Source organism: Rhinocladiella mackenziei, assembly GCF_000835555.1.
Source record: "Rhinocladiella mackenziei CBS 650.93 unplaced genomic scaffold supercont1.2, whole genome shotgun sequence".
Lineage (NCBI taxonomy): Eukaryota > Fungi > Ascomycota > Eurotiomycetes > Chaetothyriales > Herpotrichiellaceae > Rhinocladiella > Rhinocladiella mackenziei.
In genome coordinates this window covers 4,725,590-4,748,402 of record NW_013550603.1, presented here as the reverse complement: position 1 = coordinate 4,748,402, position 22,813 = coordinate 4,725,590, and the positions used below count along the sequence as shown (strand labels likewise).

The 22,813-nt window shown below is 49.2% G+C and overlaps 8 protein-coding genes across 8 annotated transcripts; 3 read left to right on the top strand and 5 right to left on the bottom strand.

The window, feature by feature from the left end:
* Positions 1–455: 455 nt before the first annotated feature.
* Positions 456–3,046, bottom strand: Z518_03471 (uncharacterized protein; the record flags this gene model as incomplete). The annotated part of the gene is made up of 2 exons (XM_013420496.1): positions 456–529; positions 568–3,046. 2 exons carry the CDS (start codon positions 3,044–3,046, stop codon positions 456–458), a joined length of 2,553 nt encoding a protein of 850 aa, XP_013275950.1.
* Positions 3,047–3,917: 871 nt separating this feature from the next.
* Z518_03470 (uncharacterized protein) lies at positions 3,918–7,908 on the top strand (the record flags this gene model as incomplete). The annotated part of the gene is made up of 3 exons (XM_013420495.1): positions 3,918–5,405; positions 5,453–6,995; positions 7,043–7,908. 3 exons carry the CDS (start codon positions 3,918–3,920, stop codon positions 7,906–7,908), a joined length of 3,897 nt encoding a protein of 1,298 aa, XP_013275949.1.
* A 387-nt stretch (positions 7,909–8,295) lies between these two features.
* Positions 8,296–9,733, bottom strand: Z518_03469 (uncharacterized protein; the record flags this gene model as incomplete). The annotated part of the gene is made up of 3 exons (XM_013420494.1): positions 8,296–8,946; positions 9,074–9,355; positions 9,410–9,733. 3 exons carry the CDS (start codon positions 9,731–9,733, stop codon positions 8,296–8,298), a joined length of 1,257 nt encoding a protein of 418 aa, XP_013275948.1.
* A 1,965-nt stretch (positions 9,734–11,698) lies between these two features.
* Z518_03468 (uncharacterized protein) lies at positions 11,699–13,691 on the top strand (the record flags this gene model as incomplete). The annotated part of the gene is made up of 6 exons (XM_013420493.1): positions 11,699–11,837; positions 11,912–11,992; positions 12,048–12,182; positions 12,235–12,394; positions 12,446–12,501; positions 12,550–13,691. The coding sequence occupies 6 exons, from the start codon at positions 11,699–11,701 to the stop codon at positions 13,689–13,691; spliced, it is 1,713 nt and encodes a 570-aa protein (XP_013275947.1).
* Positions 13,692–13,734: 43 nt separating this feature from the next.
* Z518_03467 (beta-glucosidase C) lies at positions 13,735–15,205 on the bottom strand (the record flags this gene model as incomplete). Its single annotated transcript, XM_013420492.1, has 2 exons — positions 13,735–14,517; positions 15,173–15,205. The coding sequence occupies 2 exons, from the start codon at positions 15,203–15,205 to the stop codon at positions 13,735–13,737; spliced, it is 816 nt and encodes a 271-aa protein (XP_013275946.1).
* Positions 15,206–15,335: 130 nt separating this feature from the next.
* On the top strand, positions 15,336–17,326 carry Z518_03466 (uncharacterized protein; the record flags this gene model as incomplete). The annotated part of the gene is made up of 6 exons (XM_013420491.1): positions 15,336–15,396; positions 15,458–15,807; positions 15,863–16,030; positions 16,056–16,573; positions 16,658–16,745; positions 16,820–17,326. The coding sequence occupies 6 exons, from the start codon at positions 15,336–15,338 to the stop codon at positions 17,324–17,326; spliced, it is 1,692 nt and encodes a 563-aa protein (XP_013275945.1).
* Positions 17,327–18,589: 1,263 nt separating this feature from the next.
* Positions 18,590–19,768, bottom strand: Z518_03465 (uncharacterized protein; the record flags this gene model as incomplete). The annotated part of the gene is made up of 4 exons (XM_013420490.1): positions 18,590–18,683; positions 18,769–19,110; positions 19,186–19,446; positions 19,515–19,768. 4 exons carry the CDS (start codon positions 19,766–19,768, stop codon positions 18,590–18,592), a joined length of 951 nt encoding a protein of 316 aa, XP_013275944.1.
* Positions 19,769–20,520: 752 nt separating this feature from the next.
* Z518_03464 (uncharacterized protein) lies at positions 20,521–22,393 on the bottom strand (the record flags this gene model as incomplete). Its single annotated transcript, XM_013420489.1, has 5 exons — positions 20,521–20,738; positions 20,791–20,895; positions 20,952–21,694; positions 21,752–22,180; positions 22,248–22,393. 5 exons carry the CDS (start codon positions 22,391–22,393, stop codon positions 20,521–20,523), a joined length of 1,641 nt encoding a protein of 546 aa, XP_013275943.1.
* Between the last annotated feature and the right edge of the window lie 420 nt (positions 22,394–22,813).

Here is a 22,813-nt window from a genome sequence, read left to right as displayed (position 1 = left end):
GAATTCTGAGGGCTCCGAAAGCCCCTGGATTTCGCACCAGGTTGTGCCGCGTGGTAGAGACCACGTGATTCCAAACGGCTTTGCTCGGGTAATGTTATTCTGTACACCACATTTTGTTATTCTGTACACCGCCTCTGATTGGTCCGGATTTTTGTTTTTCCGGTTATCTGCGCAATTCGAAGATACGTGATGTCGCAACATCTAAGCCTGTACAGAACGTAGAACGTAGAACGTAGAATGTAGAAATGATGGTTAACGATGGTATGCTCTACACAAATCCGGCTGTGTAGGCCACGAATCGGCATCAATTGCTCTCATCTAGTTCATCGAAGTGCCTTTTGCGTCTACGATACCTATAAGACCTTCGTAGACTTTGCTGGGGCTCCACAACAGTCTCGAAAGGCTCCTCAAGGTGGTGGTTAACATCAGGATTCACAGTTGTAGATTCTGACGTTTCAAGAAGTCGTGGATCGATGGCCCCATATTTCCGCCTTTTGTCTTGTAGCCACAACTGATTCAGCACGATACTCTTACGAATTGCTAGTAAATCGTTCCTGGCCGACTTACTAACAATCCTGTCATCCTTTAAATCTGCAAAGTAGTCCTCCTCGTCGCTTGACCACTCGAAATTCTCCTCAGGACGATGTTTAAAAGCCTGAGGGTCTGGACACCACGCTGTTTCATTCTTCCACTGACGAGCGAATGATGCACCGCCTAGTCCGTGATATTGCTCCCAGTTCACGAGTTCCGAGGCCATACGAAAGCCTCCTAGTTCGATGTCGTCACCCATAGAGATGTGATATAACGGAAGAGGTGTTAAGTCGTCTAGAGGCTTTAATATCGTCTCAATAGAGGCCGGGTGGTGCGTTATACGAGGTCGAGATTCTGATGCCTCTTCTTGTCGTGAGGAAAGACTAGAAGTCGTCGTCGATACTTGTTGAGAAGACTCTATGGTAATCCGGCGTTGATTAGGTAGTATTTGGTTCATCTGAGAGTCTTGAGTAGATACGGAGAGACCCTCATTACGCACCACCTCAACCAATGATAATTCACGTTTATTTGACTTTGCCTCGAGGCGTGATCTTACCTTTACCGGATCTTTCAGTAGATATAGAGGGTCAATTGGCGGTAGCTTTTTGAGGGTTTCAAGACGCCATTGAGCATGAAAGTCATCGATTTCTAGAGAGGCACGAAGGGCCTTTCTTTGATGATAAAGATGAGCGCAAGGGAGACCCCACTGACGAGTAAAGCGATTTGTGCAACAACCGATACCAGCAAATGGTTGTCGCTTGAAATACTCGACGTGCTCTAACACCTTCTTTAGAGCAAATGAGGAAATCCTGGTATGAAGGCCGAAGAAGACGCTGTCATGACGAAGTCGTAAATCGATTCTAATTCGCTCGTCAGCGAGGCGATGCTCAGTTTGCTCGTTCAGACGCTCGTTGTAGGCCTGAAAAGTTCTAATCGCACCCCGGAGGTGCGATTGTCTATGCGGCAAATCGCTCTTCACCGCTTTATGCATACTCTCAACTCTTGATGTTGTCGCGTTCCCGAAATGCATAAAAAACGATGTCCACGCCTCGCAAAATCGCTCTTTACAACTCATCCAAGTGTCTCTGAGATAGACGACGACCTCTTTATTGTCCTCTATCCATTTGGTGTAAAGATTTCCCCATGCGTTGTCGCACTCGATCTCTGAAGTCGCGTAAATAACCTGGCGCCAATCGACGAGTAGAGACTTCCACATATTGTCGACTTGAGACTTTCTCTCCGCGGCGGACATATGACCTTGCTGATTGTCATATTTCCTTCGCCACAACACTTTACAATGCGCTTCAACGTCGTTGTTGACGTGCCAGACGCAAATTAAGTGCGGAATCTGTGGCCAGACCTCTTTAAGGGCCGCTAGAAGGCCTCCTGCCTTATCTGTCGTTATCGATGTCGGCGAAGGAAGACTCATCTTTATATAGAACTCTCGTAGCCAACGCAGCACGAATACAAATGCTTCCTTGTCTTCATTGCTTAGAAATGCTTGACCAATGACGAACGAGGTGTTAAGAGACGTCATACCAATGATTTGACAGAGGTAGAGGCCGTGACGATTCGTTTTGTAAGTGCAATCAATTGCTAGAGCAAATGGCCATCGTCGAAGCAGCTGTAAGGAGGAGTATTGAAAGAAGAGTATATGTACTAAATGATTATACTCGTCCAGAACTTCCTGATGAGCAAACGCGCCGTCAAGATCTCGAATTAACGCCTGAATTGCTGGTAGACCTTCATCAAGAACCGCAGAGTATCTATATCGTTGATTGCGCACGTCTTGTAGAGTGATTGGAGTGGTAGGATTCATTTTTCTGATGGAGTGCCATGATCTCTTGGTTTCGATACCTACTTCAACATCCGCGTGAATTTGTTGAAGGATACGAGGCTGGGCCTTTCGAGCATTACGTCGATGTACCGCAAACACTTTGCTTTCGTCGGCGGCGACGTGATTATGCGATCCTTCAAGTAATTCGAGAACCCATTGTCTCGTCTGGTTCACCTCCTTCAAACAAGCCCGAAATTGACAAGGATTCTCTGCAATTAGGCTCTTCGATCGTCTTTTTCGATTTGGTGTTGACACCTTAGTGGTGTTGCGTTGTCCACCTCGGACACAGTTTATATATTGCATCACAACTCGACCATCGCGCAACTTGCGAGTATGTTTTTTCACCGCAAAGCCATTTTCTTTTGCGAAAGCTTGTAGAGCCTCGAAGGCTAAATCAAGAGAATCCCACTGAAGTTTTTCGCCGTTTTGATCGAGTGTTTTGGGGGCAGGAATTTCAATCTCGTCGTCGAATGAATCGCTAAAGGATGGGCATGATACTGGCGGAGCGCTCTCAACATCAATTGGGTTTTCGGCGGTTCCTGGAGAGAAACCAGTCCAGTTTTCGGATACATCGCTTATAGAAGATAGAGACTCTCGAGCACTCTTGAAATCGTCATCATCTGAGCTGAATTGGTAGAATTCTGGTGTTGAAAAGCGAGGATTTTGAGGGGCTTCCATAAGTGCGATAAACTGTGGTTACGCGAGAGCAAGAAGGCTGTCAATAATTCACAGAGTAGAGAATAATATACAGAGAAGCTCAAATGCACGGTATTTATCTACTAAGGAAAGAGAATCAAATGTGTTTATTGCTTCGCAACCACCTATAACGGGGAGAGTTTAACGCGTCACCCCTCCACAGCTACGCCACTTACTAGTGTTTTCTCGCCATCGCCGGGCCAACGGCAACAAGCTCTGTTAGCGCGGTGTACAGAATAACAGGATGAGAGCGTTAAGTGTACAGAATAAGGCGAGAGAGAGGTGGTGGTGTACAGAATAAGGAGAGTTGAGGCATGGTGTACAGAATAAGCAGGTTTTCCGGTGTACAGAATAACAAAAGTTGGTGTACAGAATAATACCCCCCCCAAAGTAAATGTGTCCATACACTGGAATACTCCTGGCGGGAAAGAACCATCATCTATCTTTGCATTATCCGTGAGCCCTCTAAGGTTGCAGATGTAGTGCCTATCAGCTTTTGCACGTCAACGCTACTTTCGCACGGGGAGGGCTCCTTGGATACATGAGTACGACATCCAATTGGTAGGTATTTCTGCCTGGCCGCCCAGAAGCCCCTGCATTGCCACGCTTTGGCAAAGGCTTGGTGTGTCCATGTGGGCGCCAATCACAAGGCACCCAAAAAAGATTATTGATGCTCAATACGAGTACGGTCTTGTGAGAGCTCTCGGGGAACCACATCAGATGCTAGCTCTAAGAATCTCTAGGCACCCAAGAAAAATATATCTTTCTTCCCTTCAAGCCATGGATACCCAGGAGTACTTCCACCTTCAACATTATCTGCGGATAGGATGGTCATGATACCTGACTCGCCACTATGCCATTAGCGCCATCAGAAGAAAACGAAACTCCACTGAACCCCAAACACGACAACGAAAAGGACTCAACGTCTACACTCCCTCCAGCAGCTCACCTCAATGACGTGGACAAAGATGCCACCCTCAGTGTATCCGAAGGCACGGGTGGAGGGAAGGGCGATCCAGAAAACAAGGAAGACAAGAAGAAAGAAGGCGCTGGCTTTGGTCCGTATCTTCGAGTTTGGCGCTACGCAAAGCCCATCGATCATATGTTGAGAATATGCGGCTTCTTTGCCGCCTGCGGAGCTGGCGCCGCGTTACCTCTTATGACGATAGTATTCGGGGATATGATCGACGATTTCAATAATTTTGGCACTGGCCAAATCTCAATGGATGAGATATACGACGACATATCAAACAATGCACTTTATTTTCTCTATCTCTTCATCGGTAAATTCTTCCTCGTCTTTATCAACACGACATGTTTTCGAATAACGGCCATTCGAGCGACCAAAGCACTTCGCCAGGACTTTATCGTCGCATTGGTCAGACAGGACATTGCCTACTTTGACAACTGCTCTCCTGGAACCGTTGCAACAACGATATCCAACAATGCGGATATTGTCGAAAACGGGCTTGGGGAAAAGGTTGGGGTAGCTTTCCAGGCTCTCGCAATGTTGGCAGCAGCATTTATTGTTGCCTTTACTCAACAATGGAAGCTGACCTTGGTTACGGCAACTACTCTCCCATTGGCGGTTATCGTCGTCGGCATTACTGTCGCTATTGATGCAAAACTCGAGGCCAAAATCCTCAAAATCTACGGGACCGCCGGGGGTTTGGCCGAGGAAGCCATGAGCACTGTCCGCATCGTGACGGCGTTCAATGCAACGGGCAAGCTGAGACGCAAATATGATGAATACCTGGAAACAGCCAAGCGGTACGGCGTGAAAAAGGGTCCGGTGCTGGGATTTCAATACAGCACGGAGTTCTTTGCAATGTATTGTGCCTACGCTTTGGCATGGTTCTATGGCATTAAACTCCTGGTCCAGGGAGATGTGGGCAGTGGCGGCGATATCATTACGGTTCTTTTCTCTGTGCTTATTGGAACCTCCTCGATTACAATGATCGCTCCGTCGATCGGAGAAATTTCAAAAGCGGCGGCAGCAGCTCAAGGGATGTTCGAGATGATTGATCGTCAAACAAAAATCGATCCGATGTCGGAAGAAGGTAAACGACCTGAAAACCCCACTGGAACCATTAGCCTACGGAATGTTACCTTCTCCTACCCTTCTCGACCAACCGTCAGAGTCTTGGATGATCTCAGCGTGGATTTTGAGGCAGGAAAGATTACCGCCATCGTCGGTGCTTCAGGGAGCGGAAAAAGTACGATTGTTGGTCTCATCACCCGTTGGTTCGATCCTGACTCTGGATCCATCTTGTTTGACGGTATTGACATCAAAGACCTGAATGTACGCTGGCTCCGAAGGAATATGGGTTTTGTCCAGCAGGTCAGTCATCTCACCAGGCCATTCTTACCAAAGCTCACCACAGACAGGAGCCAACTTTATTCAGCGATACCATATACAACAACATCTCCCACGGCATATTTGGCACCGACATGGATGACCGTCCAGAGTCGGAAAAGAGAGAGCTCGTCCGACAAGCCTGTGTTCAAGCGTACGCGGACCAGTTTGTTGAAGAGCTTCCCGAAAAGTATGACACCAAGGTTGGCGACAAGGGTGGTTTTCTCAGTGGCGGACAAAAGCAAAGAGTGGCGATAGCTAGGAGTGTCATCGCCAATCCTCGCATCTTACTCCTTGACGAAGCCACGTCGGCCCTCGATCCGACCGCGGAAGGTATCGTTCAAGCTGCCCTCGACAATGTTTCCCAGACTCGAACTACCATCATGATCGCTCACAAATTATCGACCGTACAAAAAGCGGACAAGATTGTTGTTTTGAGCAAAGGCAAACTCGTCGAACAGGGAACCCATCAGGACCTTCTTGCACGTAAAGGTGCCTATTATGGTCTTGTCAGTGCCCAAAATCTGGATTCCCGGCAGGATTCGTCGTCAAAGCCTGTGGATGAGAAATCGGGGGAGCTACAGCTCCGGAAGACTCAGACTCCCGTTCACGCTAGCTCTGGTCAGCCCGAACTCGTAGCCGAAGATGTCTCACGGAAGTTTTCGTTGGCTAGATGCATCGTGATTGTTCTATACGAGCAACGACGGCTGTGGCCGTTCTTCCTAGGAGGATTCCTTGCCTCAGTCGGCGGGGGCGGAGTCTTTCCCGCCCAAGCGATAGTCTTCAGCGAAAGCGTCAAGGTCTTTCGATTGCCTCTATCTCGTATGGAAAATCGAGGAAACTTCTGGGCTCTAATGTACTTTATCATGGGGCTGGGGGTGTTGCTTTGCTATGCCAGTCTCGGACTATTGTTTACGGTTGCGGCGTTCTACGCCACTCGGTTCTATCGAAGCGAATACTTCGCAGCCATTTTGAAGCAAGATGTTCCCTTTTTTGATCTGAACGAGCACTCAGCAGGAGCCATGACAAGTCGACTATCGACAGATCCCCAGCGATTGCAGGATTTGATTTCCTCCAATTTTGGGCTTATCTTAATCGTCATTGTTAACTTGATCGGGTCCTGCACTCTGGCATTGGCGTACGACTGGCAACTTGCACTTGTGGCCATCTTTGGCTGTATTCCTCCACTTTTTGCCGCGGGCTTCACACGGATGAGACTCGAAATGAGCAGTCAAGATCGAATGAGGATGATGTACCACGAGAGCGCCAGGTTTGCCTCCGAGGCTATTGGAGCCATAAGGACAGTGTCCAGTTTGACCCTCGAGCCAAAGGTGGTGAAGACCTACGACGACAAGTTGACGACTACGTCCGCCAAAGACCTCAGACATACTGTTATCACTATGATTTTGTTTGGTCTGAGCGAAAGCTTGGATCTGGGTGCAATGGGACTCGCTTTTTGGTACGGAGGCAAACTTCTCTCAGAGGGCAAAGTGGATGTCGATGTCTTCTTCGTTGTGTTCATTGCCATCATTTTCGGCGGGCAGGCTGCTGGATTTTTGTTTGGGTTTACTCTGAGTCAGTCAGCATTTGTATCCTTCGTCACTTTGCTGATCCCGAAACAGATACCACAAAAGCACATTCGGCAGCGAACCATATCATTGACTTGTGTCGGTCACAGCCTATCATCAACACCTCAACCGGACTTCAAACCATTCCCAAAACCGATGACTCAGATGTGGCAATCGAATTCAAGGACGTTTGGTTTTCATATCCGACTCGTCCCGATGTAAAGGTCTTGCAAGGCCTGCGCCTCCAAATCCGCAAGGGGGAATCAATTGGCATAGTTGGTGCCTCGGGATGCGGTAAAACTACCGTGATCAGTCTTCTGGAGCGGTTTTACGATATCCAATCTGGCGATATCCTCATAAACGGTACATCCCTCAAAGACTTTGACGTCCATTTCCATCGGTCCCGGATCGGGATGGTGTCTCAAGATACAACGTTATATCAAGGCTCGATTCGAGACAATGTGCTCATCGGGTTCCCGCAGGACACGGCCCCAGAAGAAAGACTCATCAAAGCCTGTAAAGATGCCAATATCCACGACTTTATCCAATCTCTACCCGATGGATATGATACAGATGCAGGGACGCGTGGCCTTTCACTATCTGGTGGCCAAAGACAACGCATCGCCATTGCTCGAGCCCTGATTCGGGACCCTGAAATCCTGTTGTTTGACGAAGCAACCAGTGCCCTCGACACTGAGAACGAGATCATTGTCCAAGAAGCAATTGAAGCTGCTGCAAAGGGACCGGGAAGAACGACGATCTCAGTTGCTCACAGATTGTCAACCATCAAGAGATGTGACCGGATATACGTTCTCCATCATGGTAGAGTTGTGGAAGTCGGTGCTCACCACGAATTAATCGCTCGCGGGGGAAGATATTATCAGATGGTTCTGGCTCAAAGTCTGGATCGTCAGGTGTGATAGAATTCCGAGGCTTTTCTTGTACATATTTCTCATCCCCCACTCATCCTGAGAGGAATCTACCATTATCCCGAGTAATTCCAAGCCCAGATCTACGATGCATCGAGATCTTTGACCTGGTACGAGTACTGAATTCACCAGAGTATTTCTACCGGCGGGGCCAAACACACAGCTCTAGGCTTCAAGTGGCTTTAGGGTACTATCCACTTCAAATGGAAGGCCTTTTGTGGACGGTAAATCGTTTTGCCAGATATCCCGCCGACCGACAGTGTGCGATGCGTTTCGACCATCCAGCTACCAAAGCAACTCCATACAGTTTCCCTTCCACTAGCAATCCTTTTAGTCTGAGAGTATATATCTCTTGGGCGGTAATAATGCCAATTGCGCTTAAGAATCCTCAGTCTTGGACCTGATGGGGTCATACTCGGCATTGTGAATCTCCGTCAAGAACCTCTCAGCGCCCTCCTTGTCGTTGGCAAAAATATGATCCGCAACCATTTTCCTGGGGGTTTCTCCCAGCCACTGGAAGAGGGAAAAGTCCTGGAACTTATCGGCCCGGAAAATTTCAAGGACTTCGACCGGTTCATCATCACTCAGGTTTTCAATGAAGTGACCCATATTTCTCGGGACCACTCCGACATCTCCAGCCGTATAGTCAAAGGTTCTGGCAGTACCTTCTGCACCGAAGATGGTGATCCGGGCGCGTCCACTGATGAAGAATGACCACTCGTCGGCATTGGGATGCCAGTGCATTTCACGCATGGCTCCAGGTGCAATGTCAAGATGGGCTGCCGCAATTGTCTTGGAGATGGGGAAGTTGGTCGAGTCAGTGATTCGAACAAGGCCCCCAGTCGTGTTCATGGGCTCTTGATCCAGCATCTTGTGGGTGAATTGGAATTTCGATTTCTTGACATGAGTGCCTTCGGGCTTCTCCTCGTCAATGGATCCTGGTAGGGACCCTTGGAAGATATATTTGTCCGACTTGGGAATGGTCTTGAACACTTCAGGAGATATGCGGAAATTCTCTCCCAGAACTGCCTTTGGGGTGTGGGCTGAAGGATGTTAGTAGTTTCCCGATGTCATTATCTCAAGGCCGTCTGAACTTGCCTAACCAGTCGGTTAAGAGAAAAGTCGACTCTTCGTTGAAATTGCCGTCATCAAACACCAATAAGAATTCCGTGCCATTGGGACTGAGGCCTTGTAGCGAGTGAGGATGTCCAGGAGGGAAGTACCATAAATCACCCTTCTTCAGATCGTCGATGAAGTTGCCGCCCTCAGTGTCGAGGGCTGTAACGCGGACCTCGCCTTCCAGAACGTATGCCCATTCTGCTTCCTTGTGCCAGTGCAGCTCCCGAATGACTCCGTAGTCGAGTCTCATGTTGACACCGGCGATCTCTTTGCTAGCCCCAAGTTCTCTCACTGTGGTTTGACGAGTCCATCCTCCTTCCTACAAAACAACGCTTCAACATATCGGCCAAAAGTCGACGAGAACACAACTCACCTCGATTCGAATATGGGAGTCAGCAAAGCTCCATCGCATATTCGGCATGTTTCCATGATCCGTGCTGGGAGGGCGAACCATATCGGGATTCTGCCTCTCTCGGTCCTTGTTTCGGGGTCCCATCACGGTAGCACCATCGCCATTTCGCCAGGGAAGTGGCTGCCAATCGTTGGCATAGGAATCCACCTTGTGATCATAGGGATCTCTATTCTTCGGGTTGTAAGGGCCATTTCGCTCCGTAGTCTTGATAGGATGTTGTCCCCATTCTTGGATCGGGACAGCCAAACAAGTGCCTACGAGAAGAGACCAGAGGCAGAGCTGCATCTTGGATAAGCTAGAGAGCACAAAATGACTCTCTTTGAAAAAGCTGGGGAATCAAGTAGTTGTCAAATAAAGAGGAGATTGTCATGAGGGAGCCGGGTAATCGTTCACCCATGTGGCTCGATCAGCCATGTCGATATGACGTACTCGACTTCCGCAAAACAAAAAGTCCGTTAGAGTGTCCCGGCTGATTGTTTTTCATCATCGGCAATCCATTCATCTCCTGACACTTTCCCCTCTTCATGCACCCCATCCGCATGTTCGCTTAGTACGGGGACAAGCTTGCTAGTGCTCATTCTGCAACAATGGCTACAACAAATGGATATGGAACGCTAGGTCGAGACTCATGTCCTGATTTCTCGGCAAGAGTAGCCTCGGGCAATGATGAAAACAACACTTTGCTGGCCCAAACACACAATTCAGACTCACTCGGGCGCTGTCGCTCGTATATGAAAGATGACGTTGACAAACGATGGGCTGATCTCCTGTTACTGCTCTCTCATGTTATCACGGGCCTCCTGGACAGCTCTGCCGTCTTCATATGGGGCTCCTTTGTGAACATGCAGACTGGGAATACCGTTTATTTAGGACTCGGATTGGTGGAATCGACCAAAGGGACAAGATGGATCAGATCACTCATCTCCATTGGCTTCTTCTGTTTTGGCTCCTTCTGCTTCAGTCGATTCCACAGATATTTCTCGCCAAAACGTCGCTGGGCTCTTGTCATGTCCTTTACGATACAATTGATATTTAATTGTCGCTGCAGCCATTATCGTTACGATTGACGCCCAAGACGGTGACGATCTCCGGTGGGAAGTTCTGATTCCTCTTGCCTTGGTTGCACTCCAGAGCAGCGGACAAGCCGTGACTAGTCGAGCGTTACAATATAATAGTCTCACGAGTGTCGTGCTGACAAGCATTTACTGTGACTTGTTTTCCGATCCATTGCTCATGCAAGGCCTATCCCAAAATTCGGAAAGGAATCGCCGAGTAGCCGGCCCGATATTGCTTCTGGCTGGTGCAATTTTCGGTGGGCTTTGGGCTCACAGTTCTTTCGGTCTGGCTGGAGCATTGTGGACGGCAGCAATGTTGAAAGTTGTCATAGCTCTTGCATTCTTCCTTTGGAGGGCCGAGAACAAATCCCCGAGACAGTGACCACTCGAATTGGTTGCCAACACTGGCTATCCAGGTTCACAGCGTGGTGGACCTGTTACAAAAAGAGAACATTATTGTCTCTCGAATATGTATCATGGAATGCCCTCGATGAAGCTCTCACATGGCAAAGCAAATTGGCAGCCATCTTTTGGGTCTGTATTGCGACATAAGCGTGGACAATGGACATACTCGTGCTCACGCGAGCCTGGGCAGGGCACGCTTCTCTTAAAAGATATAGCTCGACCATGACAAACTTCCGCCGGCTGCGATATACCAATCACAAACGGCTTCATTCAGGCAACCCACTCACTAGCTAGCTATCAAGGAGGATCCTACATCACTCCACGAAGACTTACCTTAGCCCCACCACTCGGTACCACTAACTCATACACAACAACCTGTCTAACCCGGAATAATTTCGTTTTGCTATAGAATCTCTCCATGCATTTCAATCGAAGAAAAGCGGGCTTTGCTCTCATTGCAAAATCTGGGTCTATTCGTGTTGGGCCTGATGTTTCCGTTAAACAACTACAAGTGCCGTCAAACCGAATTTCTCCTGCTATGGCTCCACAGATGGAACTTCGTGTCGAGTCAACCGATTGGGTAGGACGACGTGGACCCAGTCTGAATCTGGTTCAGCCAGCTTCAGTGCTCCAGAAGTTTCTGTGCCGATCACGCAACGTCATGTGGGGGAGACGAAAGCCTACGGATGCAACATTGTATCACCGCCTCGAGGGACGAAGATCAACGGTATATTAAACTTCGGCTCATGTGTTTCCTTGCTGACATCCATCATTCACGCTTCTCCCAGTCATGGAGATGACCAGTCACAGTACCCCCGGCCACGGTGCTAGCGATATGGACAAGGAAACCTTCTCAGGGACCACAGCAGGCCATTTGGAAGCTGCCGATGAACCGATGGTCGAGTTGCGCAATCCTTATGTCAAGCCAGGTCAGTGCCCTGGAAAATGCTTCTGGTGAACGGTGAACGATGCCGGTTTAGTAACTAAAACAATTGTGCGGCAGGATTTCGAGGAGCTTTTCAGTCCAAATATGTTGTTCTCTGTGCATTTGTCGTCAGATTGGGTGGATTCCTGTTCGGATACGGTACGTTGTGAAAGTCGACCTTCTCGAGGACCATATATTGATAAACTGCGGACAGATCAAGGCGTGGTCTCCATCATCCTTGTCATGGACCAATTCCTGGATGAATTTCCTCGTGTCTCCGATACAGCCAGCGGAGGCGGATTCTGGAAGGGTTTCATGACGGCCATGATTGAACTTGGGGCATTAATCGGTTTGGAATCCTCATGTTCCTCTTGTCGCAATCGTCTAATTTCATTTTCCAGGCGCGTTCAACCAGGGATGGGTAGCGGAAAAGATTTCTCGAAGATATTCCATTTGCGTGGCTGTGTGTATATTCGTTGTGGGATCCACTCTTCAGACGGCTGCTCAAGATTATGCCATGCTCATTGTCGGTCGTCTGATAGGGGGAATTGGGGTGGGCATGTATGTCCTTTGATCCTTTGTTGCCGCCGAGACGGCGACTGACATCGACAGGTTGAGCATGGTTGTGCCTATGTATATTGCAGAAGTATCACCACCCGAGATCAGAGGTATTCAGCCACACTCTCTCGCCGTTACCATTCACTAACAATCAACAGGCACTCTGCTAGTTTTGGAAGAATTTTCCATCGTCTTCGGTATCATATGCGCATACTGGTTGACTTTTGGAACTAGATACATTGGCGGACAATGGTCATATCGCCTCCCGTTCCTCCTCCAAATTTTCCCAGCCATCTTATTGGGTATTTCGGTCCTCTTCATTCCCTTCTCTCCGCGATGGCTTGTCTCTAAAGGACGAGATCAAGAGGCACTGGAAGCATTGGTCAAACTCCGGCGTGTTCCCGCAAACGATTCAAGAATTCAGGCCGAATGGTTCGATATTCGAGCAGAGGTCGCCTTCCACAAGGAGGTGGCCGAGAAGAAACATCCAAATTTGGGAGCCCAAGGTCGACGGTCCTGCTGGGCCGCTGTCAAACTCGAGCTCGCCGCCTATGCAGATTGCTTCAAACAGGGATACTGGCGTCGTACCATGGTCGGAATCGGGTTAATGTTTTTTCAACAATTTGTTGGGATTAACGCTCTCATTTATTACTCGCCTAGTCTCTTCGAGACGATGGGAGTCGATTATAACATGAGACTGGTGTTGTCGGGCGTCCTCAATGTCACACAACTCGTTGGCGTGGCGACTTCTCTCTACACTATGGACAAATTCGGCCGCCGTCCGCTTCTTCTGCTTGGGAGCGTGGGCATGACAGTCTCGCATATCGTAATCGCCGTCTTGGTTGGATTGTACTATGACAGCTGGGCCGATCACAAGGACAAAGGTTGGGTGGCGGTGGCGTTCTTGTTTCTCTATATGCTGGTCTTTGGCATGACATTCGGTCCGGTCCCATGGGCGATGCCGTCAGAAATATTCCCCAGCTTTCTCAGGGCAAAGGGGGTGGCATGGAGTACTTGCAGCAACTGGCTCAACAACTTCATTATTGGATTGATCACACCGCCTCTGATTCAAAATACTCGAGGGTTCGGAGCCTACACTTTCTTTGCAGTGTTCTGTGCCTTGAGCGGTATCTGGACTTGGTTCTGTGTACCTGAGACAAAAGGACGAAGCCTAGAGGATATGGACCGGGTCTTTAATGATCGGGCAGCGGCTGCAGACAGGGCCAGAAGAAAGGAGATATTGAAGGAATTGAAGCAACGTGATGACCAGGGCCAGCAAGAAAGCATCAAGACTGCATAGTCGATGTTCTTCTCAGACAATTTAGATGGAACTGGGACTCTAATTAATGAGACCTGGGTCCATGCCCAAAACGGAGGAGAGGATCCTTTGTGTCGAAAGGAACATCTTCCCTACCTTTCTCGACCGCTGGCGTCGACCTAGGCAAATCAAATAGCAACTTGGCCTCTGGAGAAGCATCTCCAAATGCCACATCGAGAGATGTATTGTCACTGCTCACATAATTGACAATCAGTGCGGTTGCCCAATCAGCGATCTCAGTGGGCGCACCCGGACGATCTAGGTACATATCGACAATGGATATTGGAACGGCCTTGAAAATTTCTGCCAATCTTGTCTTCTCTTTTGCCGGAAATTCAAGGCCACCGGCGTGAAAAAGTGCCTCAAATCCTCCTGGTCTTGGTTCGTATGGACATTTCAATCGAAGAATCGCAATATCAACTCCACCAGGCGATAATACCGGTTTTAGTCCTTTGGCCTCTGTGATAGCTTCGCTAATTCCTTCCACGTAGGTTCTCTTGGTCTTTACATCTTCTAGTCTTGATGGCAAGGTATCATCGTTGTTGGTCAAGACAGTGTATGATCTTCTCTGTGCCACTTCTCCTTCCCTGACAAATAGTGGATTGCCTACGATCTCGTTTGCCGCCTCAACATCGACAAAGAGATTATCGAAAAAGCCGAGAAGGAACTTCTCTCTCAACATCCGTCGAACTGACTCATTGATTCGAGACCCGGGAACATGCCCATCTTCAACAAGATTGATGATCAACTCAGGTCGACTCTCCACCAAACTGATCGCAACCCGCGTCGAGAATCTTTTTGACTCTTTCTAGTTCACTCAGCTCCTCACATCCCCATGCCCGAACTGGCATGAATTGTCCAAGAATGGTGGCATCAGTGTTAAGACTTAGTCAGTACAAACAATCCCATCAAACCCTAGTTGATCCCTTCAAAATGTCTCTGATGATCTGTTTGTTCAAAGCGAGACCGACTTTCTCGTATTCTGTACCAACTCTCCCGTCAAATCGGCATCCTTACCAAAGGTAGCATTGATTCTCGACAAGAGCCGGATCTCTGAGAGCAGCAAATCCAAGCGGCCCGGGCCACTGACTCATGCTTCTGGCATTGAACGTAGCACCAATATTTTCCACAAAGTGGTTTCGAGGATCCGTTGACAGTGTGGCTGGTAATCCTAGCCCAGTATTTTTCAAGACATGTTGTTGCAGAGTATTATGCCATCTTGCAACCGTTTGGCGGTCTTGCGTTGATGAGTTTTGAATCACACCACCACCCACGCAGATCTTGTTGGAACGACCATTCGGCATATATTGACTCAAATTGGGCTACAATATGCCCAGAACTTGGCACTATCCTATCAGTGGCCTGGTTCTAGGTTGTCTGCCCAAGTTCCCGTCCCCTACGCCCAGAACGTTGGGTTCTCACGCAAGCTATGCCCGTATGTAAGTGCCTTAGATGGTACATACATCTTGGACGTTCTTTTGGGAGGTAGTCTCCATGATTTTATTACCTACAAAGGTATAAAATGCAATGCAGCCCCTGCGCGGGGAGCTTCCCCCCGGGTAACCCTTCTTTTACTCACCAAAGAAGGATTTCTAACCGTTTTGCAAAGCGCAAAGTCGTACTCCGATGGGATTATACGCGACACTCCCCGATGAGCTCCACGAAGTGGATGTCATCATCGTCGGGGGTAAGTAGGATCAGGAATCCGGTTGCTGCTCTTGACGGTCTTTCTAACGTCTTCCATTCAGGAGGAACGGCAGGCTGTGTCATTGCATCGAGACTGGCAGACTCGGATCCCGAACGCTCCATCTTGGTGATCGAAGGTGGCCCGAATAACCAGGACCTACCCGTGATCACGTACCCGGCTTTATATCGAGGCAACTTCACGCCCGACAGCCATACATTCCAATTCTATCAGCCAGCCGTGGAAGAGCAGCTGTCAGGCCGAGCGGTCGTCGTGGTGGTAGGTAGTGTTCTTGGTGGTGGATCATCTATTAACGGAGCCATATATACTCGCGCTCAACGTGACGATTACGACTCTTGGAACACGGAGGGTTGGTCAGCGGACGATCTCCTGCCATTTCTGAAAAAAGTACGTGTTAAAGGTGAACACCATTGGGAACCTGACCAACGCTATACGGCAACACTTCGAGACATATCATGGCCGAGGCGATGAAGGATGTCACGGGGACAGTGGACCGATCAATGTTTCCAGTGGAATTTACCGCGGGGATGCCATCGCGGACGATTTTGTTGCTGCGATGAATCAAATAGGCTATCCCGAAGTCTCAGACTTGCAGGATCTCCTTTCTGCAAATGCGGTTTCACGTGCTTGTTGAGTCGCAGGTCTTGCGAGTCCTCTTCAATCAACACAAGCAAGCTACCCGGGTCGAATACAGACCGAATCCTCGGATCCAAGCAGACGCAACCGGAAATCTTACACAGACCATCAAAGCGAGAAAGCTTGTGATCATTTCGGCCGGTACACACAGTACGCCATTGATTCTTGAGAGGTCAGGTATTGGTAGCAATGAAATTTTGGAGCGAGCAGCCGTACCTGTTCTTCATGATCTACCAGGCGTGGGCCATGGCTACCAGGACCACCAGATGGTAGTATATACCTACAAGTCAAGTATGCGCCCAGAGGATACTACTGAGAGTTTGATCGATGGTACGAGAGATCTTGAGGAGCTATTAGCGAAAAACGATAAGATTCTCAGCTGGAATGGTATCGACGCTTCCTTGAAAGTCCGACCAACCGAATCAGAAGTTGACAGTTTAGGCTCCGAATTTCGTGAGGTGTGGGATAAGGACTTTAAAAATGCTCCCAGGAGACCTCTCGCATTAATGTTCTCTGTTGCCGGGTGAGTGCATTACTTTCTGTGGTAGACAGGGAGGGCAAGAGAGTTACAAGGATGGAATTTTTGGCCTAGCCTGACCAATGTCAGAATTCTCGGTGAACCTTCTCTGTTGCTGCCAGGACAATTCTTCTCCATCGCCTGCTATAACGCATATCCATATTCTAGGGGTTACGTGGTAAGTTCCCCGGTCACCCTTTACAAGCTCCGCGTGTAATCTTGCAAAAGAGAATGCTTAAATATGCCGTCCAGCATATTACCGGCCCCAATATTGAGGACCCTCTCGACTTCAAAACAGGCTATCTCTCCGACCATGACGATATCGATTTGAAGACCCAAGTTTGGCTTTACAAAGCGCAACGTGAAGTGGCGCGAAGAATGCATTTCTACCGGGGCGAAACCCATCGACACCCAAACTTTCTCCAAGGCTCGAATGCGTCGAGCTTCACAGAGCCGGGATCAGACAGCGCCAAGGCGAACATTGAATACTCGTCCGAAGACGATGAGGCCATCAAACAATGGGTTCGTGAGAATATTGGTACTGCTTATCACTCCATCGGCACATGCAAGATGGGTCCAATGGAGCGGCTGGGCGTGGTGGACAAGAATTTAAATGCTCATGGCGTGCAAAGGCTGAAAGTAGCAGACTTGAGTATTGCGCCGGAAAACGTCTCTGGCAATACGATGAGTACAGCCCTGACGATTGGCGAAAAGGCAGCAGACATCTTTATTAAAGAGTTGGGACTTGATCGCAGATGATGAAGATATGCTGAAACTTTCGCAATTGTCCTACCTAGTTTTTTACCCTATCTCGGAATTCAGTGTCTTCGTTGGATGTGACCGTCATCTTACCTATTGATAAGCCTATAGATGATATCGATCTATACATACTACTGGCGTATCAGGTGTTGGGTGGAAATCAGACCTGGTGCTTCCCAATCAACTCGACAGCTTATACTACAAGAGGCACAGATCATCTACCACCTCCAGGGAAATACTTGAATTCGGGAGTTGTGGCTATTACTCTCTATTCCCTTGTCATTCCACACAACCGTTGATGCTGACTTCATGAGCCTCCAAGATCTCCCATTGGAACTCCTGACTGACATTATCGTTTTGGATACGGGTATTTCACCATCACGTTGACCCGCCTAAATTTGGTACGAACTATTCAGAGATCGGCGTCGAACACCCTTCATGCGCAGGCGGAGACGACTACCAATACCTGGTTACGATGTCTCAATCTGGATTCATGGCTGTCCAAAACTTTCTCGAAGCCGGTGACTACTCTGTGGACGGTTCTGAACCCGACTGGAATCGAGTGCTCACCATTATTTGGTTCTCTCGACATGTAATTCAGGATACGGGACATTTTCGAATACAACGTGTCGAACAACGTTTGCAATTGTAAATGGTCTGACAAGTGAACAACCAATCGTACGAAGGAACCTACCTATTGTTGTTCTACCAGGAGTACTGTGATAGTTTACGGAAAAAGGGGTGGCAGCGAGGTCAACGACGGTGACAAGTATATAGGGACTCTCGTTGTCCCCTCAGCTGACAAAAGTCAGAGCCTCCAATACATCTCAAGTTGGACCCGCTTGACACTAGCTAAATACCCTTCGCAGCATCACTACATTCCCTTTCGACAAGAGCTCGATGTGAGTCGCTCCTCGGCTTGATTATTATGCTGAAAGGCGGGCCATGTCCGCCGTGGAATGGCTTTGAAGTGTCAATTGGCCAGGAGGGGTCCTGTTCAAAGTCAAAGCAGTATACCATCCTTGCAATTGCAAGCGATAAATTGCCAACTCCGACAGAGGAGCCAACGCAAACGCGGCGCCCTGAGTGAACGGCATGTCAGATGACAACTCGAACGTAGAAACCTTCCTGGCTCAACTTACCCGCTCCAAAACCCCAGTGTCCCTTTGTGGCATTGCCAAGATCTTGATTCACGAATCGTTCTGGCCAAAATCGCTCCGGATGCACGTACTCACTCGGGGAATTCGAAATTCCCCAATGATTTCAGGTAAATATGGTCCCGGCGGGGAATTTGTACCCCTCAAACTCGTCATCCCTGATCAATAAATGAGGAATTCCTGTCTCTGGTATGCTGGGTCTGCAGTAAAAGTTGGTTTCGTCAGTCGAGAGTTTCCACGAGCAGGTTCAATGTCATGGGACGTCTTGGGTGAGCAGTTTCTTACTTCCAACGAATACTCTCTTTCACAGCGCCCTTGATTATCGGACAATGCTCGATATCGCTGAAGTCTGATAATCTTTCTCCATTGGCACCACACACTGAATCAAGCTCCACTCGCGCACGCTCGACCCAGTCCGGGAACAAAGCAGCGCCAGCTACGACTTCGTGGAGGGCCACTCGTGTGGCGTCCGATCCAGCTTCCATGAGGGCACCAGCAATGAAATAAAGCTCATCTTCAGAGAATTCCCTGTCCTTCCCAGCATCCAAGAGTTCGGTCATGAAACACGGCTTTTGGATCCCTTGCCTTTGCCTTTGACGGAGGTTATCGATTTCCCTTTTATAGATGCTGGATCACACCAGTCAGTGCTCAAGAATGACATCAACCGGACTATACCAGGCGAACAGGGTATCAGGTGCTTACTGTCTTGTGCGTCGGTACAAATCATCACCGTACCATCTCCACGGTTGCCACGACTTGAGCCACTGAATCTTTGTCAAAAACGGCATACTGTCTACCAATGCACGACCCGGAATGAGATATTGAACAAACTCTTCAGCTGTACCAAGCAGCTCAGCCAGTTCGGGATCGTCCAGTTTCGACCTTCGCCCAAAGACAACGCTCATCACCACTCGACTGGAGTTGAGAAATACCCAATACGTCCGCCCAAATTTCATCGTGAACCTGGCTTCGTAAGCAACGTAAAAGCCTTTCAGAGCAAGAGGATCAATTGTTGCGCAATTGATACATACATCTCACCATACTTGTCAGCCAGTCTTTGGATGAATGGGCCCTGGCCGGTGACAGGCATCTGGAAACTGTTTCCAACTATCGGTAAACCGGGAACCAAGGTTGGGAATCGATAAGCCTTCTTGAATTTGAGATTCTGCCTGATACATTCCACCACAATGCCCAAGAGCAGACAGAATACTAGGACTTTTGTCGGACTCATTTTCGGCGAGGATTCCACCAGCGAAAAAGTCGTGGTGCACAAATACGCGGCCATTTTGTAGGCCAGAGTAGTTATCATTCGTTCAGAAGCCACCATGTAGGATCGAGAAAGTGCAGAGAAGAAGCTTGAAATGTGAACGAGAGCTTTCTCACAGTCAACTCTCCAGTTTCTGCGCTATCGCTGCCTACCACTCCAGCCTTTGCCGGTGGATGTGTGAGGTCCTACAAGAGACGAACATATCGCTCGGACAATTTCTCATTTCCCTCCAATCAGGATGAAGTCATACTCGATGACAATGAAAGTATCCAATCCCAGAGGTGGATCAGTCATGACCAAGGCGTACCGGTGATTTCAAGCGGAAAAGACTGCCCGTGATGGTAGTGCTGGATGGCTCACAGCGGCAATTCACTCTCCTCAGGCACTTATCCACATATCTTTTGAGAAGGGTCATGACAAGGTTCGCAGGGATGAACTCCGCTTTAGCAGAAAACATTTATCACTTGATGTAGGCGCTGGGCAGTATCTGTCAAACAACGGAGAAAGGGATTAAAGGGGGGGGGGTGTTTCATGATATATCAGTTAAGATCAACTTCTCCAAGTCTTGCCTCAGTGAGGTACGACTCTGTCGGCTGTTTAGCTGACTTCAAAACATTGCTGCCTTTCTCGACATGGCTCCGGCCGCTGTTGTGCCCTAAGTTTTCCGCCCTTCACTGCCTCTCCGTTGACGCTGCTTTCCCAGTAAAGCCTCTTTGCCCCACAGTCCATTGCCTCGAAGTATACAATCGTTCCCGACAGCAGAGACGTTCTCACTCCCCAACTTCACGGTCCTCCGACCAATGTGCTACCTTTCTAATGAATGGCCACCTCCAAGACGCACGTCTTATGCGGGCGCCGAAAATGTAGAAAGGGATAAAGCAGATGAGGACCCCCCCGACAATACCAGCCATGGCACCAAAGGCGCCAGCGTATCCAGACTGCTCAACCCATGGATTGGTATAGAAGCTCAAAAGAAATCCGAAGCAGGCTACCAAAATTTATTAGGTATATGGCGGTGATACGAAGGGGAGGACCTTCACCTTTGAAAGCGGCCTGTGTGACCACGACCTCGCCGGCAATAGGGCGATAGGAATCCAAGATGTAAACGACGGAGATATTGTTAGACTGAACTACTGTGAAGTTGACTGCAACCGACGCGAGTCAGTCACCGTGACAAACAAGTCGGGAGCAGCATACTTACCTAGGCCAATGCCAATGACGGCGCACATCCAGTGAAGACGCTTCGCGATTCCGACACCATAAAGGACACAAGCCAACGGCCCAGTGACGAGGCTGATGATGAGCGCCGGCAGACGCATCTCAGGGACACGAACGCCATTGTTCCTTTGCGTGAGCTTGTCAGCCATCCAGTCGGAGAAATGTCCGCCAGCGGCGATGGCCATCAGCGAGCCGACGATGGTCGAGATGAAGGTGAGTCCAGATTGCCATGCCTCAAAGCCATAGGCTTGTTGGAACGCCGCGGTAAAATTGGAAGAAAGTACGACGATCATGCCGATGGTGACCGAGTTGATCAGGGTCGCCCAGAGTACTCCTGGAAGGGCGAGACAGACTACCGGTCGCAAGACCAGGAGCCCGAGGCTCTCGTCCGTGTAGACATGAGTAAGAACTTTGAGCTGTTGGACGAAGGACTGCTTCTTGTATGTGGTCACAAAAGGAGCGTATGGCAAGGCCTCCACTTCCTGTGCGCGATCGAGCTGCTCCCGTTTTAAATCCTGCGAAGTGCGTGCCGGTAAATCCCCGGTAAAGGTGCTGCGATTGCGATTGTATGCCGTCTCTGGGAATGTGAAGAACATCAGGACGGTGCAGAGACCGGTCAGAGCCGTGCAGATCCAATAAATTGTACGCCAGGTCTGCATCCTGAGCACCAATCCAAAGATGACGATACCCACACCCACGCCGCAGGACAGAGCGCAGTTATAGAACCTACGGACGGAGATTAGTGCTGGCAGCAGGGATGTGGACTCTGTCGACTCTACTTACGCCATGACGGCGCCCCTTTGGTGGAGAAAAAAGATGTCCGTGATGGTCAAAGGAGCCACGATTTCAGGAGCTCCAGCTGCTATTCCGAGGACGAGTCTCGCAGCTAGCTCGCTGCCGTAAGATTTGGCCACGCCGCACCAGATGCAAGAAGCAGTGAGGAGAGAGAAGGCGCAGAGATATACAGGCCTCCTTCCGTACTTGATAGCAAGAGGCACCCAAAAGAGCACGCCGATGCCAATCGTGAGCGAAGCACCTGTGAACATATATGCGATTTTTCCGACCCATTCCAGAAACCGGGGATCGTCAGGCGCGCCAAAGAATTCAATAGCTAGATCGACCACGGCCACTGAAGGACCCGGTGCACAAATGTTGCACGAAAAAATGCTGAGGCAAGTGAGGGCGAATATGTAATACTTTCGCCCATTCACCCTTGATCAAGTCAGTAGGAATGGTGGAGAAAAAGCTGAGGACGCCACCAGTAACGACAAGAACGGACCAGTTCAGAGGGTCATTTGGATCACCCGATGGAGTTGGCACCAAAATGATCTCGTTGGTTAATTGATGCCGTAACTGCACTGTCCCTAGTGTCTCGCCAGGGAGAGATCCGGGCTTGTCGGTCGCGTTATTCGCAGTAGTAGTCATGATTCTAATGGTCGAGCACAACGTTATGTGAAACACTTCATGGCAGCGGAGGTCTGGATTCGGTTCCCACACATATTCCGGCGGCCACTGAGACGGTACGAAATCTACTTCGCCTTTCACTGTAGACTCGTCATTCCCGCTCGATGTCTCCCCTTTTATACTCTCTGGTCAGCTCCCGGCTTATCCGGCGAGAGGATGCCTCTGCCATTGAATTGAGGCTGGCAGCAGACATGGAGGGGAAAAAAATCCCTGAAGCAAGGTTAGACCAGGACGGGTGCTGTCATTCGTTGGAACTTGCGGAGAAATGGCGATGTGGGGGAGCCTGGAGTTTTGAGGGGATGCTGGCGTGGGTCTGGGAAACTTTGAGAGCATCGAAGCCTCTCTTACCGAGATTGTTGGGAAGCCGGTCTCGACGGGAAG